The sequence below is a fragment of the Cinclus cinclus genome, chromosome 6 (genome assembly GCF_963662255.1).
Source record: "Cinclus cinclus chromosome 6, bCinCin1.1, whole genome shotgun sequence".
Taxonomy (NCBI): Eukaryota; Metazoa; Chordata; class Aves; order Passeriformes; family Cinclidae; genus Cinclus; species Cinclus cinclus.
Window position 1 is genome coordinate 28,478,327 of NC_085051.1, and position 18,202 is coordinate 28,496,528.

An 18,202-nucleotide genomic window follows, 5' to 3' on the forward strand; every position below is an offset into this window, starting at 1 on the left:
AGCACGGTCTGATCTGTTTTCCAGTTTGCTGTGAGGACAGTTAAAAGGGCTGGGAGCAGGTCGCACATCTCCCTTCCTCTCTCCTACGCCTACCCCAGACAAATATGGACTACTCCTTAACCTTCCTAAGGAAACCAGCTGCAGCCTGGGGAGCAGGGCAGGGCCAGGCACAGCTGCCGCGCAGGGGCCAGGGGAGGTGCGGGGGCAGAAGGACGCCGTGCTGGGTTCCCCTGGGCCCGCTGCTCTTCCGCCTCTGCGGTGAGCGCCGGTGGGAGCAGCCCCGTCCCGCGGGGACTACAACTCCCAGCGCTCCGCGGCGCGGCCCGGCGGCGGCCGAGGAGGCGAGAGCGGCCGTCCTGGGAGCCGGGTTCTCCGTCAGGCCGCAGCATGAACGGCAGCGTGACGGGCGGCGGCTACGCCGAGGAGATCATCAGCCTCACCCGCAGACCCTCAGGTAAGGCGGGGGCGGCCTCTCCGCGCCGAGGCCCGCGCAGCCCCCGGGGAGGCCGGAGCGGAAGCGCGGGGTGGCGGCGGAGGAAGGGTCCCGGCGGCGCGGATAGAAGGGCAGCGACCAGGGGTGCCGGGCCCAGGGGCCTCCCCCTGGAAACAGCCGCGGCGGATACGCTGCTGTGGGAAAAGCTCGTTCCCTGCGTGAGGGAGAGCTGGCTGGATCAGGCAGGGTCCGTCCTCTTCGGGAGCCCCGGTAGAGGTTGTGCCCCTGCCGACAAGTCGCTCTGGTTTTCCCAGGAAGTTGCCATCTCCGCTGGAGCTGTTGCTTCCAAGTGAGGCGGCAGGCGCTGAGCGCCCAGCCGCGTTGGATACCCTGAGTCAGGGGCCATTTGGAAATCGCGTGCCCGAGTGGCCGTCCCCTGTACTGTCAGCTCGGCGTTCGTTGTGCAGCGTACCCTGAGAGGCTTTGGGGTGGTGGGAGAGGGGAGACTAGGCTGGAAGGAATAGGGAGTAGGGCGGTTCTTGGGGGCATTTTTTGGCTTTGCTTTTCCTGTCTCAACAGCAGGTGTTCTCATGGAAACCTTACATTTTTACAGGATTTATGGTGCCGTTCAAATCACACTTTCAGAAGTTGGCACGAAAGGTACCGGTCTGAAGCAAAATCCTGGCTATAGAGAATGGCAGACTCCAGGAGGGCTTTTGCAGCTAGAGTTGTACTTTGCTGTGTGAGGCTTTCTCTTTAATTAAAAGGAGTAGGAAGGAAAACGTGGCAGCTCTTCTGTTCTGCACAATTGCTGGGTGCGGCTGCTGGCCAGCCTTACTCCAGGGGCTCCCCAGAGACCCAGCGCTCACCTTGTTGGCGTGTGTGTTTCCTTTCTCTGGGGTGGAGGTAGGTCCTGTGCAGGGCTGGTGTTGGTCCTGGCCCTCGTGCTGGTGGATCAGAACCCAGAGGGTGTGAGCCCGGGGAGCAGCCCTTTGCCTCTCCTGCTCAACAGATTGGCCTCTGGTCTGAAAGCTGTGTAGCCCTACCTGCATAGCCATGAGCTTAAACTAATGAAGCTGTGCTTGTCAGGGGAAACTGTGCCAAATGAAGCTCGTTCTGATGGGAAGGCTGTTTCCATACATCTGGGGAGCTAAAATTTTAAGCAATGTGTAAGGGAACGTTAAAAGGCAGAATTGGAAATGGTCTTGAATGTGACCGCTGTGACTTCAGTCTCGATTACCATGAGCAGCATTTGTCCATTCATTGAGAGGGGCTGTGCATCTTTAATTTAGGTTTCTAACTATGTTACTTGATTTAAAGGTCCTACAGCCCCTTACGGCCTTGATGTACTTGCCATGTGAATTGTTACTCATTTCTGTGGAAGGAACAAAACACTTATCCGTGAAGTACAATTGGATATTGTAATCTCTTGGAGTTTTGACTGCAACTTTTAAAATAGGTTTGATGCTAAACATCTCTGGAAAAAGCTTGCATTGGTTGTGACTGTATTTCTGGTGGACAGTGTATATTTGTCTTTTTCAAATTTTCTTGTATTCAGTCTCTCATTTCCTGATCCTTCCAGTCCTGACTTTTTTAAGGTGTATTTGAGGGACTTTTTTAGTTCAGAGAGGGTAAGTGAGCCATAGGGAGGTCTGCAGACTCAGGGAGAGTCAGAAATTTAGCCCAGAGCCTGCTTTTAAAGCTCTGCTGTTCTGCTTCTAGTCCCTTATAGACAAGAGGTTTAGTGCTATGTGCTCTCTCCCTTTGCATCTTTTCTTCCAGCTGTGCTGTGTCTCTTTCTGTGGCTGCATGAACTGGAAGGGAGAGAATAGCAAAGAGCTTGAGGATTGATAGGGGAGATATTTTTAGGCAGAGTGGAAATGCCCTGTGAATACTTAACTTGGTCTAGCATGAACTGCTGCCTCTTTGTCACGAAGATCTGCCTCTGCTGATGAAAGCTGTGACTATTATTTTTCTGTTCTTGGGTAAAAAGTTGCAAAATGCATACTGTTATTCATATATATATATATGTATATGCACATCTGTTTTAGGGGTTTTATATATGAGAGAGAATCAGTGTGTTCTGAGATCCTGATTCCTTTTTTTCTGGCTTTTTAATAAGTGTTGATTAAAACTTATACTTTCTGTAGTATTGATTTCCCCCTTTCCTAAGTTATTGCCTTTATTGCAAATAATTTCTAGGAGTGGGGATTTTTAATTGGTTTTTCTTTTCGTTTTCTATTGAAAGGTGTATTACTGTGCACAACTGGCCCTTCTTGGAATAGATATTATTCTAGTTGAAATGTCAGTATTTCTTCTGTTTTCCCTTGATTTATTTTTTTTCTCACTTGTCTGAAGCTGCCAGGAAGAGAAGGGAAAAAAAGGTATGGCAAAATTGCTGCTAATATTTCTTTACTTCCCAGCTGTAGATGCACACTTAAAATACCATGACTCATTTTGTAAATGCTTTGATCTCCTGTGACTAATTTAAAATGCTGCTTCCCAGCAGGCATAAGGTGATTTTACTTTCATTTGAAACTCTCCTTCCCAAGGTTTCCAGTCCCAACTTAGAGAGAAAATAAGAAAGAAAACAAAAACAAATAAATCATTCTGGCTGAACGTGGGCAGAACTTGCCCTCAGCTGTTCTTGACAATAGATTTGGATGACTGGTTTATTTAAAAAAAAAATTAAAAAAGAGTTGGGTTTTTTTCCTTTTACTTTGCATATTTGATTTTTTTTTCTTTTTCATTGGCTTTTCTTTCTTTTTTCATTGCAAGCCTCTTAGGGAATCTTTCCTGTCCCTTGTAATGCATTTTTATTTTAAGAGAAACTTAGCTTCATATACAGTGGGGAATGTGCTCTCATAACCTTAGGGTTTCCAGACTTCAAATTCAATTTGTTCTTCAGGGTTTCATTGAAACAAGAAGTCTTAACTTTAATCCAGAAGCTGGATCCAGCTAGATATCTGTAACTGAGGCTTCCTTTAAAGAATAATAAAAAATGGCAAAAATGTGAAGTGGACATCGATTCTAATAAATGCATGTGTATTCTTTTCTGTTTTGCATTAAATCTGCAAACTTTGTCTTTATTTCCTACCATGTTTGAATTCATGAAACAGTACAAAGTGATTGTGTACAATTGAAATAGCTTCATGTAGCCTAATCTTATTCCTGGAGGCAAAGCATACCATTTCAGCTCCTGAGATGTGGAAGGGGAGCCTTCTTGAGCTCCAGGTGCCCTCAAGCTGGTAGCACAGTTCTCCTTGCCTGCTTCCTCTAGACAGGGTCTAACGCTCCTCGCCTTTCCTTACCCTGTTTTCTAGCTCAGGAAACGCTTGTCAGAGGTGATTTCTTGTAGCTCAAAGATAGTGATTTACTATAACCTCATGTGGGATGCAGAATACTTTCATTTTCTTTCATGTTGTGCTTCAGAAGTGTGTTCCTGCTGAGGCCTGAATTGGCATCTCAGAAATGATGTCATGCCCCTCAGTGTTCCCCAGCGCCCACCCAAAACAGCTCACAGATGTTTTGTGTAATGAAGTCTCTGGGGTCCTCAGGCATTTAGTGTCTCTCCTGTGCTTTCAATACCCGTTTCATTAGAATAGCTTTTCTGGACAATGGAAAGGTGGTTGAAAAGGATGATGCAGATTTGCGTGCCTTGAGTTTTTGTATGGTGAAGACAGCAGGATAATGTGCGAGGGTGCAGTCCCCAACAAGCAAGACAGCAAGAATGCTTCAAGCTTTGAGCTTTTTCTCATCAGCTTTCTCTTTGGCTTACCTTAGGGTTGGGCTTCAACATTGTTGGTGGGACAGATCAGCAGTACGTTGCCAATGACAACAGCATCTATGTCAGCTGGATCAAAAAGGATGGGGCAGCTTACCTTGATGGCCGATTACAAGAAGGAGATAAAATTTTAGCGGTAAGCCCTTTCTTCTGTTGTCCCCTGCTCTTGATCAGTGCTGTCATGTGAGAGGGAGGTTTTCCACCACAGTGCATAAAGAGGAAGGATGTAGTGAATTAATTAGATGTTCCCAAGCAAACTCCATGGAGGAGTTGTCTTGGGGATCTGGGGAGAGCTCTGAGTGCTAGGGAGGTAAGTGCCTCTACACATGGGCTTATCTCTTCTGCCTTCTTGATTTGCCACAGAAGTGCTCTGTGGTGCTGTGCTTGTCTTTCCTCTCTGACTTGCCTCCTTAAGGTTTTAGAAACCATCAGACCTTCTCTTGCTCACAATGGCTTATCATTTACACACATGTAAATAAAGGTCTTCCACCTCTTCAGTTTCCATTTTTTGACTGGTAATCCATGATTTCTGATCCTTTTGCATAGGGGGATTTTTAGGCTATAAAACTTGTAGGCTGTAATATTCTTCTCGTTGTTTCAGCTCCTCAAGAATAGCATAGGCTGCTTCTCCTTTTTGAGAATTGTTTTCAAGTGTCTGATGTTCACACACACTGGTTCTTCAGATAGCTGGCATTCATGCAAGAAACAAGATTTACAGAGTGATGGGTGAAGAAGTAGCCTCTCCTAGTATGATACTCAACCTTTTTGTACTCCCTAATTTTATTTTATGCTTGCTTGTCATGCTCCACATGTGATCTTTTTAGCCTCTATAGACTTCCTTGCCCTAGTTGGAGCCTATTATCGATCCAGAAAGTGATATTAAGTTAAACAGAGAATATTCTCTTTTTCCTTTACAGTTTAATATTTATGTACTTGTGTTTGGTGTGTCTAATTATAACCAGAAGGGAGGCACTGGATGTGATCTTGGGGGATACAGCTGAATGAAAAATTAAGATGAATTCACTCAGTAAATGAAATCAAGTGGGTTATAAACCCGGTGCCACTATATAGTATTTAAATTAATAAAAATCCTAATGCTTGCAAGTGGATGCCAATAAGTATGCAGGTAATTTTTTTGGTTGGTTTTGCTACATCAGTGTTCTTATAAAAATGTATTTACAACAGTCTCTCAAATAGAGAGGTTTCAAAGGTACACCAGTAGAGGAAACAAGGGAAGAGACTCAAAACAATAATTTTGCTGTAGCTGCTCTTTTATGTTCATTAGCTGTCAGAATCACACCTTTGATTTGTTTCCAGTAAAGCAACAGCATCAGAAGCTGCTATTGACACAACTGTGGTCTTTTATTCTTATTTTGCTTCTGGGTAATTTTTCTGAGTACCTCTCTGTTTTTGCTTGGAGTTTCTCATGTTCTGTCTTAACATATAAAAATACATAATAATATTAATTAATTAATTAGGAACTTTATTATTATAGTATCATGCCCCAAATGCAGAATTTTGTGAAACATGAAGATTATTTCTTATCCTTCTTATGTTAGCCTGCATCATTAAAAATTTGCTTTTTTTACCTTCAGTATCTGACTCTCCTTTTCCTTTTTTCTAGATCAATGGCAAAGACTTGAAGGATTTGCGGCACAGGGATGCTGTGGAGCTGTTCAGGAATGCAGGCTATCACGTGTCTCTGAAAATCCAGCGCAGGGTATGTTTTACCTGTTTCTTAGGGTTATTTCTGGCTCAGTTTAGACTGATTTCTATCATTGGTGGCTATTTCATGAGGAAGAAGAGTACTGTGTCCAGGTGCTCAGCGTGATATGTGCATATAAACATTTTGTTTGAACTGTGGCCTTCTCTCATTGCCTCAGCTGTAATTGTCTCTGTATTACTTTGTAACCAATGTAACCTTTGTATCAGTGAAAAGATGAGTTAGGAGATGTCCTGAGGTCTTTGTTTTGCTGGGGTATGTTGTGTTTGCTCACTGATCTCCTTTCTCAGATCTAAAGGTTTGTGTGTGAAGACAGAATCTCAAGTTGCCCAGCTTTATTTCAGTGGCCAAAATGTTACTGGAGATGGAACTCCTTTTGTTTCAGTGGCCATCACTCATGTTAGTGATTAAATGTGTGTGCAGCCCAACACTACAAGGCAGACATTGAGGTGCTGAAACATGTCCGGAGAAGGGTGATAAAGCTGGTGAGGAGCAGCTGAGGGATCTGGTGGTGTTTAGCCTGGAGAAAAGGAGACTTAAGGAGGACCTTACCGCTCTCCACAGCTGCCTGAGAGGAGGCTGTAGCAGGTGGGGGTTGGCCTCTTCTCCCAGGCAACAAGTGACAGGACATCCTCAAGTTGCAGCAGGGGAAGTTTAGATTGGTATTAGGATTTTCTTCACTGAAAAGGTTGTCAAGCAGTGGAACAGGCTGCTGAGGGAAGTGGTTGAGTCATTGTCCCTGAAGGCATGTAAAAAATGTGCAAGATGTGGTGCTTAATTTTATGGCAAACTTGGCAGTGCTGGGTTAACAGTTGGATTTGGTAATCTTAGAGGTCTTTCCAACATAAATGATTTTACAATAATAGAAAATACAGACTACTGTAGTTTAAATGTACTGGCACAATTTTAGAGGTAAAAAGAGATGAACCTTTAATTCCCAGCTGGCATGGACTAAAGAAATACTGATCTACCCAAAGCATGTTGGTGGGGAGAGGTGGCTTGAGATCCCTTTTATACTCCCTTAATGAAGGAGTAAGTCTTCTGGATAAGTGTATAAGGCAGGTAAGAAAACCAGAGAGAATTACTGATGTCTTTTTCCTGGCAAAGAGAGCAGGAAATGGTGTGGTTGCAAGTGCATCAAGGACTGGCTGGGTATGTGTGTGATTTCTTGTGCTGTGTGAGGTGTGTCCTACTCCACTTGAGTACTAGTTTGGAAAGTGGCAGAGAAACATGAAGGTGCTGGTAGTGACTGGGCACCCTGCATTTAAATTCCGTCCATCCTAAGCTGTGTTAACTCTCCCATGTGTGGAGTCTGCAGGTACCTGGGGAAACTATTTTGAACATTCTTATCGAAGCACCTGGTCCAGACACAGAACTGTGGGCTCTCTTGTTATGGGTTCTGACATAAATAATTTTTTTCCTTGTAGTTGCAGCCACAGAATGGCCCTGTGAGTCATCGAGGAGATGGAGACTCAGGTGGGCTTCCTCTGGCAGCCATTCTTGTGCCAGGCCTGGCGCTTGCTGCAACAGCAGTCTGGATCTTGCTGAGGTATCGACAGCGGATGTGAAGAGTTCATGTCTGGGATATCACTGCGTATTTTACACAGCTATGATGTAATTTAAAGATAGAGAATCAACAATCTTGTCACAGACTGATGCCAAAAAAAGGATCATTGCCTATCATCAAAGTTGCTGCTGATGTTTGTATACAGTGATTGTCTTGCAGAGTGGATAGAAGCAGAGAGATAAAAGGGAAGGGAGAGGTCTGTGTTTATGTAAAGAGTGGGATAGCTGTATTTTTGACAAATCTGAGGAGGTTTTGCCATCCTCCTCTATTTTGCACCACGAACTTTGAAACACACTCACCTATTCCACATTTTAAGGATTAACTTTTGGTTAAAGGGAGTGGGAGTTGGGATGGTTTTAAATCAAAAACATTTTCTAGATACGTTGCCTTGTTTCCAAAGATTTTTTTTTCTTTAATCTAATGAATTCCATCTGAACCATGAATAAAAACAAGCAATGCAAAGGGTATGTTATTTTTCCCATTGAAGTTTTGTTGGTTGTTGCTAAATAAATGCCTTAAATGTGTGAAATCTGATCCGTGGTTTTGCAGGTAAAATCTTCAATGTAGCTGCTGATTTAACAGCAATGTACAGTATTGGTGAGGTATTTTGCCAGTTGTGGAAAGATAGAAGGTAGCCTGCTGCTAGAAGATTTTGGTTGTCAAAATGATTGCTTATTTTTGGGTCAGGGTTGCAAGAGAAAGCTTTCCACAAATGCTGGGGTACTGGAGAGAGACAAGCAGACAACTGAATCGCTAAGATAAGTGCTACAAGAGATTCAGACCTGCTGAAGCTTCAGAAGAGTCTTTAAATTAGTAGTGAAACAATAGTTCCTCCATTCATCGAGTGGGTTGAAGCTTGCATCTCTCAGGTTAGAGGTTTTGGGGTTATTTTTTGCACAGGGAATACTTCAGCTAAAGTTTTCTGTAGCAGCTAACTTGTACTCTGCAGTCAAGAGAATCTTAGGATTATTGAAAGGGAGAAGCTGAGAGCAGGCTGGAATTGTCCTGGCTTTTGCTTGTTTGTGAAGAGTTATGTGATGTTCACGAGCTAGGCTGTCAGCTTTAAGTCAGGGTAAAGCTTAGCAGGTGAAACCAGAGGGAAGAGACCCTCCTCTGGAAAGTATATGGCTGCATTTACCTGCAGGGTCTCATCTCCTCACTGTGATTTGAATAGTTTTAAATGCCCCAGCTGATAGGAGCTCTCTGGGTAAGACCTGTTTCTCTTGTCTCCAATAAAGCAATGCATTTTGTTGTTTTTGTAGAAGAAAAGCAAAACACACGCTCTGGTCTGTATGATGCCAAAAAATAGATCACATATGCAATATATGTTTTCAAAGAAAAATTTGTGTCTTGGTGCTTTACGTATCTCTGTTTTCTATTACTCTAGTAGGACATTGCTGATGTTTTTGAAATTGTTGTGTTTGCTCAGGGCTATGTTCCTGCTGTCTGCTGGAGGTAAAAGTGGTGATGCTGTTGAACGAGGCATTCCTAAATCACCTCGGAGTTTCAGAGCACTTGGATAATGTGAAGTTTTGCTTTGGCCTATAGACTACTCTAGTGTAAAGGAAAGAGGAAATAGGAGGAATTTTGCTCCATGTTCTTAGGGGACTTTGGGAACAATATTGATATTGACTGGCCTGAGCTAAGGCATGCAGTGACTTGCCTTAGCCTGCAAACCAGTTGTGCCTGATAGCAGAAGGGCTGCTCTGTACACTTTGCAGATATAGCATGAACCAGCTTGTTTGTGATCTGCTCTGAATATTTGGCTATGGTGTCCATGTGTAGCACATGTGTGTATTAAGATGGATGATTAGAAGTTGATGCTGTTGTATTCAGAATAAAGATGCAGACATTAGGAAATTTTTTGTTAGTCTTTGCCTGAGTTGAGTTTCTGTGATGAGGAGGAGTATGTGGAACAGTCTAGGAGGATGAGAATTTGTGAAAAGTAATGGTTAGTTCTAGTCATTTCCCATTGAAGTAAGAGAAAGCAAAACCTTTGGGATTTTTTGTTTGTTTGTTTGTTTGGGACTTTGATGCTGTTCAGACATGATTGCCATCTATATTGTGGGCAGTTTATTAGGGAGGGGGGAGGGTTGTATCCAATGCTCAGATAATTGACATAGCTTATAAGAAAAGAAAAGGCCTTTCTGGTGCATAGTGTTCACAATTATTGAACTGCCACTCAGTAGCTTTTTCAGAAGTGGGGTAGTAGTTTTTACACAGGGTTTAAACCACCCAGTCTAAAAGTGGGTAACACCTTTGTGTACCTGCCTGGTACCAAACAATCCTTTTTCCAATCCCCAGCCACCACTTGTCCCATTTCTTGACAAAACCCAAATAGAAAATACCTCAGCCCCAAACTCCTGTGAGCTCTGGCTCATACTACTTTCCTGCAGCAGCTGGACTGTCTCACCTAACCTTTCCATGTTTTCCAAGGCATTTTCCACCATGTGGTTTCTGAAGCCTTGAGTTTAATCTTCTCACTAGATGCTGTATATACATTTTCTATCATTGTAGAAGAAGCAAATTTAAAAAAAAAAGGACAACTTGTAAATACAAGTGATCAGAGAGAATTTTTTCTTTTGTTGCAACTTAAATCTGTTTTTTTAAAAAAAAGGTAAGTTGAAATCCTGAAGACAAACAAAAAGCATCCTAACTGTAGTTTGTTGTTTTGTTTAAGAACTTGTGTGCCATTAATACTGAGGGCAGCTGAAACTCTTAAATACCCATGATTCTCTCCCATTCTCATCCATTTCTTCAAATGTATTGTGAATGCGCTGATCTGCTGAAAAATGGATTTTCAGGTCCATAATTTAAAGACAAATCTGTCTAGTGTGACTTTCTGTATATTCTAGGCATTTGTGTCTCAGTCTTCAGAATTGTATGTACCAATAATATATATTTTACTAGGGCATAACAGTGAGAAAGAGCAGCCAAACTTGATCTGAAGATTGGTAGATGCACTACTTCTGGCACTTTTTAATTAACACAAACCAGAAAGGAGTGTGTGGGAGGGAGAGGTGTCTTGCTTTCAGTTTGCCTTTAGGTTCCAGCAACTGGTTTGTTAGGTTATTCAGTGCTAGATTAAAGAGGCCTCTAATAAGTGATAGTCCCTCCCTTTGAAGGGATTTATGTGTTGTAATTGCCTTACCTCTCACATTATTTTTAAGAAATGAAGCTAACTGAGCCCTTTCAGATTCTCTGTGTAGGGTACTTTCTCTCTTTTAGTAGTTTCTGTGGTTCTATGCACCCTTTACAGTTTCTGTATCGCTTCGTAAAATTCAAACACCCCAACCACGTGGGAGTCCCACTGTTGACCATGCCAGTGCCCCATACTAGGAGTTTTTAGTACCATCTTTGTCTGCAAACTTTATTTTTTTTTGTTAGGATATGGATAAGTGCAAAGCACATTTAAGCCAAGTTCAGCAAAAGCAAGCAGAGTTTCACAAAGAAAGCTGTTCTTGTGCCAGAGAGCAGGGTTGTCTGTGGCTAACATTCCTGGGAAAAGCTTTTTGGGCAGATTTAAAGTGGATGAAAAATGAAAAGGGCTGAAGAAAACCTGTTTGTTCTTGTTCATAGTGAGTGTGTGAGGAAAGTGTGCTCCTAAAGAAAAGAAAATCAGCTCTAAAAGAAATGATAGCTTAACCTGGTTCAGTTGTACTGCTAGGGCTGAGAGGGGGAAGTTGGGGAACACAGCTGGGCGTGGCTGATTTGCACTCAGTATTTTCTGGGAATGCAGAAGTAGCAGTGTAAGTGATAAACTTACACTGATTTTTCACCTTTGACACAGCTGCCTGCTTCAGCTACCCTAACTTGTAATAAGTGCTTGATGAACCACAGAGCTGCTCTGGATGTTAGTAGCACAAATAGAATAGAACCTATTTCCCTGAATCACTGTAAATTTGTGGTTCACAGTTTTCAAGGCAGATTGCTGATATTAATTGAAAGAGATCAAGTTGTAAAATGGGAAATAGTCTAAGTTAGATGATTCTGTGGTTATTAACATTCATTCATGCAGGAAAAGGCCTGGATCCTTAAGGATGTTTTTTGAATTTAGAAAATTTGAGATACTAGCAATCTGGTGTTAAGTTGTTAGTATAGAGATTCCCAGGGGAACTAGAGACAGAATGAAAGAATTACTTGCTTAATTAGTGGTATATTTGCTGTCCCACTTAAGTACATAGCTTGTATGGGAGTTCAGATGCAATACGTGAAACAGTGAGTTTACAGATGGTCTTTTGCATTCATTGCTCCTCAGCATGTTTTAGTAAACTTATAAATCACTGAATTAATAAAAAAATAGTATGAAAGGGCATAAAATGACTGTAATATTTGAGGCTTCTTCCACTTACTTCTTTTTAAATATAGCAAGTTAATACAAAATTTTGGAATTTGGTTCAGAAATTTAATTATTAAAGGTGAGTAGTAATCCATTACTATATGATGTTTTTCTTCTTTCATTGTGTAAATAATACTTTTCAAAAGGGGCTGTAGTGAATGTCAAGAAGACTTTATGCAGTTCTGCTTATGGTCCTTCACAGACTGTTGCTGGCTGATGCACAAAAAGGCATGCTGGTCACACATCCTGACAGCAAAGATAATGCCTTGGGCTGTAAAATGCTCTTTGAGAGGGGAAGTGTGCATGTATCCTTGGCTTTTCCCTGTTGGGGTTGCATGGGAAGGAAGCAGAAATTGGTTATGAAGTAAACTCCGAAAAGGCACAGAAGCAAGGAGTGGGACACACTGCAGAAACGAAACTCCTTGGCCCCTTCATCCCAATCCCTGAAGCTGTGTGGGCTTTCCAATTTCCAACTGAGCTGTCACATGGCTGATTTATGGCAGGAATGCCACAAAAAGCCAGCTTGTCTTTCAGGCCAGCACTTGAAGATCACAGTTCTGCAAGGAAATGTTGCTCTGGGGTCCTTTTTTTCCTAAATTGCTTGAATTATTTCCCTAGCAGTGGTCCTATTTTTGCCAGTTAACTATAAACCATTTGAGCACTGTGTAGATCAAGGATATGGTCAAGGAATCTGATCAAATTGTTAATTTTCTTCTAATATTAACTAGAAGAGAATGTTTGAATCTGTACTTAAATTACACAACACAGTGTTTTATGGGCTACACTGCATTTTGCTCAGAGGTTGAAAAAGGATGTTAAATGTCCTTGCATGGACATTTAGACATGCTGGGATGAGGAGGAGAAAGCTTTCTTCATTCTGTATTCAAGTTCTCCCTGTTTTTCAAGCTTTAATTAATCTTTCCTTGAACTGCTGGTATGTCCCATATTCGTTACTGAATGTGTTCATAGTGCATAAATACTTCTAAAAATCCTAAACAGGAGATGTAAGAGCACTGATCAGCTCAATATGTGGTTCTAAAGCTGTGGTTCTGAAGCTGTGGTATAAATCAAAACACCCGCACATGGACTTCTGCGGCTGTGGTTATAAAACAAGAAAACTTAGTCAAAATGCTGCTTCAGAGAAGGCACTTTGCTACTGCTGCTTCTAAATGCTGTTTCAGGTGCTGGTGCCAGAACACGTATGCTGCTCTTCAAGGTGAACAGTGCAGTATGGAGATGTGGGCTGGTGTGAAAGGCCCTAATTATGGAAGATGTGCTGGAGAGGGAGAGAGGCTTGGATAACCCTGAGGATTCAACAGTTGCTGCTAAAGCACAAAGTTTGTGCTTCTGTCAAGGTATTGGAAACATCTGTGCTGATTCTTTGCAAAGCAGGTCCTACTTGCCCAAAACGCAGGCATGGTTTTTTTGCATAAAGCCTTGATTTTGAAGCAGTTAAATTTAAAGGGATTTGTTCTCAAAGGCTTCAACTGACTGAAATGGATTCTAACAGCCATGACATGTAACATTTTGGAGGTGAGATTATAGACTGCCCTTTAATAAGGGCATAACAACCATTTCTGATGTGGAGCTAAGCAGCAGAAGATACAGAGGTTCAGCATCTAGCACTGAAAAAAAAACAACCCAGTGTTAAGCTGGTGTTCCCACCATGATTCCCCTGGCAGTGGGGAGAGGTGGGAGGAGAAGGATGGCAGATAGTTGTCAAATGGCTGTTACTTGTCAAATGCTGATCTATTTTAAAAGCACCAAAATGGAAGCTGTGGGACAGGGATGAATTAGCAGGAGGGCAATCCAAGTGTTCCACAAAGCTGTCCTCCCGAGATTTTGATTCAGAGAGAAACTCAAATTGTTTCACATGCCTTTTAAAGGTACTCCACACATCTCCCATATGAATTAGCTCTTAAGGTGCTGAAAGTAGAATCCTTGTTTTGTGAAGCGATGGCATATTTCTGTCATTTAACACTTGTCCAGGTAAATGCTGTGCAATGCATAGTTGCTTTAGTACCCGTACTTTTCATGAGGCACTGGATACATCAGTCTATCTGAACACAGCTTAAAGTGTGTAGCAAAGTATGGATGAGAAGAATGCAGTAATACTGTGTAAATACAGAAATGACCCATCTGTGCAATCAGTGCCTGTTGAAGATACAATCACTGAGCATTAGTGATTCATTAGCAATTCTCCACCCATTGATTTCCAAGGTGGCAATATCAAATCAGTGCAATGTTCTCGTTATCTAAATACACATTGGTGGTTGTTGTCTTACAGAAAAGGGTCAGACAAATGTTCCTGCAAGTTTGGAAGTACGAATGCTAAGAAGAACATGGAGCAAAGAAAATGAGAGATCAGTGCAAATGACACATCATGCAGATGGTGAAAGGGATGAGTCAGACTTGGATGTGCTAATAGCTGTTATTGATGAAGGAACTCTTTCTCAAACAGTTGTTAGTGTGGTTTAAGTTTATCATTTGGGGGCCTGTATGTTTATCCCCAGGCTTTAACAACACAGACTGTTCAAGAGCTGACACGCGTAGCCACTTGCTCACAGCTGCTTGCACACATGGCTGCATGGAGATCTTCTCCAGCAAGATGATCTATTCCAGGACCAGGAGCTGGCTGTACTGTTTTCCTTTGGCTAAAAGGATATGTGTCAATTACTGAAGTAAACTTAAAAAAGCAGAAAAGAAAGAGGGCAGAGAATAGAAAGCTTTAATATTTCACCCAGCACATGTTTAGCTTTACAAACCATAATAAGTGGCACACTTGAAGTATCTAGTTACATATAGCAGGAGGAAGATCTGCCCATCAGTGGAGTTACCTGTGTGAAAGAGAGGGCATGCTCTTCTTGCCTTTCACTTCTTTCACTGCCTAAAAAGTTCCCCACTTTTAGAAGAGGCTGCGTTGATTGTACTTCTTTTAGGACGATATTGATCAATATTTGCATGGTAGGGACAACTCCAAACAAGAACTGGTTCCAAATGTCATACAAATTCAAGTATGCATAGCTGGTCCAAGTGTTTTGTTTAGAATGAAGACAATGCCGTAGCTCTCTGAGCGATAGTTCACAGGCACCAACTATTTCCTAGAATCTGGTCTTTATCCAAATCCCTGCTGTTTTTTGATTTGGAGAGTTTCTATTCAAGTTCTGTCCTCTCTCTGAGTAGAAAAAGCCATTACACAGATAACTTTGCCTCTGGTCAGCCATTGCAAAAGGTGCCTCAGATGGTTATAGGAACTCAGGGAAAGGCACAACTGCCTAGTAACAATGAAGATTTACTCTGACATAGCCAGACTTAGCAACTGTCTGGCCACAAATCCTGCTACAGTAGCAGCCTTAGAATACTGACGTGCTGTAAGAGTCAACAATATGCAATGTATATTTAGGTGCTCTCTTGCCCATTACTAGCACAACCTATAAGAACACACCGTGAAGATCTAGAGCTTTTGATGTTTTCTAGGCAAGAATTTGGTTTCATAAGACAAGACAAACTCTTAGTACCTCTTTCATAAAACTCTGCTTCTCTTACTGTGGAGGAGTAAATTTTTATCCGAAATGATAACAAAATTTGGCTACTAGGTTTTCTACCAGGGAAATGCTGCAGGAGGAAGTGTACTTGGCTTCCCAAATGGTTCTTGATTACAACCTAGCTATTAACAGTATAAAACTGCTTTGCATTCTCTGGAAATTAATGAGAAAGCCTTATCAAACCTCTTGGATATTTGAAAATATTTCAGCAGGGAGAGCTAGTGGTTGAACTAGATAGGTGATATTCTTTACTGGATTAGAGGCTTAGCAGAAGGGAAAATTAAGTCACTAACTAGAAAACCTACTAAGACACTTTTATATTTTAAGCTAGTCAGGTAAAGGGTATCACCTCCCTGTATAAAATCTGCATAATGATATAACTTAAAATGCTGTTCAGGGATTTTACCAAAATACATCCAAGTGGTAAAAGATGATGGATCCTGCTGTTGCCCTTCTGTCATTGAGAGAAAATCATTCATTTATTCCCCTTTTTCTGCCCTCAGTCATGGGTCGGAATAATCAAATTTTACTTCTTGCAACTCAAATAAAAATTATTCATTACTGCACCATGAGGAGCTTCACTAGATGCCTCCAAAAATAAGAGTTGTTCCCTTGTTCTTTCCTGCTAAATGTTTTATTGATAAAATCAAATATTTAAAATAGAGGATGCTTTTTCTTTGTACCATAATCCTGCAGGGTGTCTTCATGAGTCTGCTTTCTAGGAGCCATTCAGCTGATTTATTAAGAAAGTAAACAAGGTCTAACTTGCCCAGATTGTTATCGGAACCTTTTGAAATTAGGTAAAGTAAGCTTGTTATCCAGTTCCTCTGGAAGAGTTGCTGCTCTTGATAAGGCTGCATGTTTTTACTGTGTATCTAGTAACTTAAAAGTTCAAAATCTAGGCCTCATCCTTTGCTGCACGTAGCCCAAATCCCTTTGGGTTGTTAATATTAAAGAACATGATAATAGAATTAGGAATCTTTGATGTTACCTTCCAGTTAAAAAAAACTATTTAAGATCCTTTTCTCATCTAGTACAGAAGGTAGTGTTTGTGCTTCCTCCTTGTCTCTTTCAAGGAGTTACCCAGATCTCATACCAGCACTCCCTTCCTGAATTGTTCTTCAAGCCATATCTGGTTGTTCTGTCAGATTTTTTGCTTTCTTCTCCTACTCTCCTGGTTCTTGTGGTGTTTCTCCTGACTTGTCTCTCACTCTCCTGCAGCTCTGTATGTGCAGCCCTCTACCAAAAGCAATGTAAGCCTTAGTCCCTTTTCTAGAGTGCTTGAGTAACCCTAGAAATGCCTTTGTTTTGGACACTGACATATGTTCACATTTGGAGTGCAGAGAGCATATTAAATAATTCCTAGCTTTTCTACTAGTTTCAATATGTACTATGTTGATTATGATATATTTTTATCTTTGTTATCAAACTTCAAGTCAGCTAAACTTCCATACATGGAGATAGGCTTTAGGGTGCTGATATGGCTGGTGATATGTCATTGAATGCAAAGATTGTTCCAAAGCGAGAGATCCAGTCTCTCCTTCTGCAGGTGAGCTCTGGGTAGAGATTCTTGTTGTTCCACTCCTCCATGAACTTCAGGTTTTCCTATTCCTCCACCACTCCAATTTACCAGAAATTAAAGTGAAATTCTTTCTGCTTACAGTTCTCCAGATTGCTTCTTGTGCTGTTTTGTGACATTACAGTGTTTTCTATGCTCCTGTCCTCCAGAGCAGAAGCTGATCATACGAAATGGTATGATTTTTAGTTGAGATGCCACTGGAAAGCTGTACTAACTCTCTAGTCTTTTTGCTGATACTTTGCAGGTCAAAAGAGTGCCAACCCAAAAGACTGCCTCTAGGAGGAATTTCTCTTCAAGGGATTCTTCTGGGAAGCTGTCAGTGCTCATTCAAAAGTCATGGACTGGGTTGTGCCTCCCACAAATTCTGAAGCTGTACAGTGGTCAGAGCCAGTCCTTTACATATGGTGGCACTGAGAAAGACTCAGGAAGGAGTGATCTATTATTAATATTGCAGTGAAGCAAGTGAATTGTTTTCTGGGACAATTTAATAAAGCTATAATGACCCTGTAGTGTTGAGGGCATAATACATACATCCCTTAGAGGTAGTTATCTTATTTCTGGGGAGAACCATGTAATTAGTGGTGTTCTAACAGCTGCTTTCCATTTCCAGGTTGTTCCACTCTTGTATCTTGTTCAGAACTGAAGATCACTTCAGGATATTGGCAGATAAGGTTCTTTTATCCACTAAATGCCCTTTCCTTTCCTTGACTTTATCTTTCCCTTTTTCAAGCATCAACTGTTATGGCAACAGGAAGGTTGGAGGCAAATAAGCATCTGGCAGTGTTCCTAATGGGCAGAAACATAGGCTGGAATCCTTCCTGAATTCAGCATCACAGTGGTAGAACTGCAGTAGCATTGCTAATGGTGGCATAGAGTGCATTTTGAGCTTGCAGGGTAGCTGGATTTAACGAGGTGAGATACTGCTCATGCTAGATCTTCGAACAAAGCTGAACAAATGTGATGAATGCAAATGCAGAAACCATCATTTGGGGTTTTAAAATGGCTTTCCCAATTTATTTGTTTTTTCAGAACAAAATGATAAAATATGGTTTGAGCTGCAAAACTTGGTCTAACCTAGTTGCTTGTTGATTCTGGACTACTTCACAAAGGAAAAAAGAGCGACATTTTGGTTGCCTCTCTTCATGCGGCTTTAATGCAATACCCTTATTTTAGCCTTGCAGGTTTTCCACAAATGAAAGGAAGGGTGTGTGTGTGTGTGTGTGTGTGTGTGT

At 41.7% G+C, this 18,202-nt stretch overlaps 2 protein-coding genes across 2 annotated transcripts in view; both read left to right on the forward strand.

Annotated features, from left to right (window-relative positions):
- Nucleotides 1–339: 339 nt before the first annotated feature.
- SYNJ2BP (synaptojanin 2 binding protein) lies at nucleotides 340–8,041 on the forward strand. The gene is made up of 4 exons (XM_062494460.1): nucleotides 340–454; nucleotides 4,217–4,353; nucleotides 5,842–5,937; nucleotides 7,368–8,041. Exons 1-4 carry the CDS (start codon nucleotides 388–390, stop codon nucleotides 7,506–7,508), a joined length of 441 nt encoding a protein of 146 aa, XP_062350444.1. The 5' UTR covers nucleotides 340–387; the 3' UTR covers nucleotides 7,509–8,041.
- Nucleotides 8,042–12,928: 4,887 nt separating this feature from the next.
- Nucleotides 12,929–18,202, forward strand: part of LOC134045551 (deubiquitinase DESI2-like) — a 74,149-nt gene continuing 68,875 nt past the window's right edge. The window contains 2 exon segments of the mRNA XM_062495372.1: nucleotides 12,929–12,947; nucleotides 13,071–13,183. Of these exon segments, the coding sequence (XP_062351356.1) occupies nucleotides 12,929–12,947; nucleotides 13,071–13,183 (132 nt within the window).

What these genes read in the sequence shown, in the direction of transcription:
- SYNJ2BP (XM_062494460.1), top strand. Translation starts at nt 388, where the DNA reads ATGAACGGCAGCGTGACGGGCGGCGGCTACGCCGAGGAGATCATCAGC. An exon ending in CCTCACCCGCAGACCCTCAG is followed by an intron (nt 455 to 4,216) that starts GTAAGGCGGGGG and finishes GGCTTACCTTAG; the next exon opens with GGTTGGGCTTCAACATTGTT. An exon ending in CTCTGAAAATCCAGCGCAGG is followed by an intron (nt 5,938 to 7,367) that starts GTATGTTTTACC and finishes TTTTCCTTGTAG; the next exon opens with TTGCAGCCACAGAATGGCCC.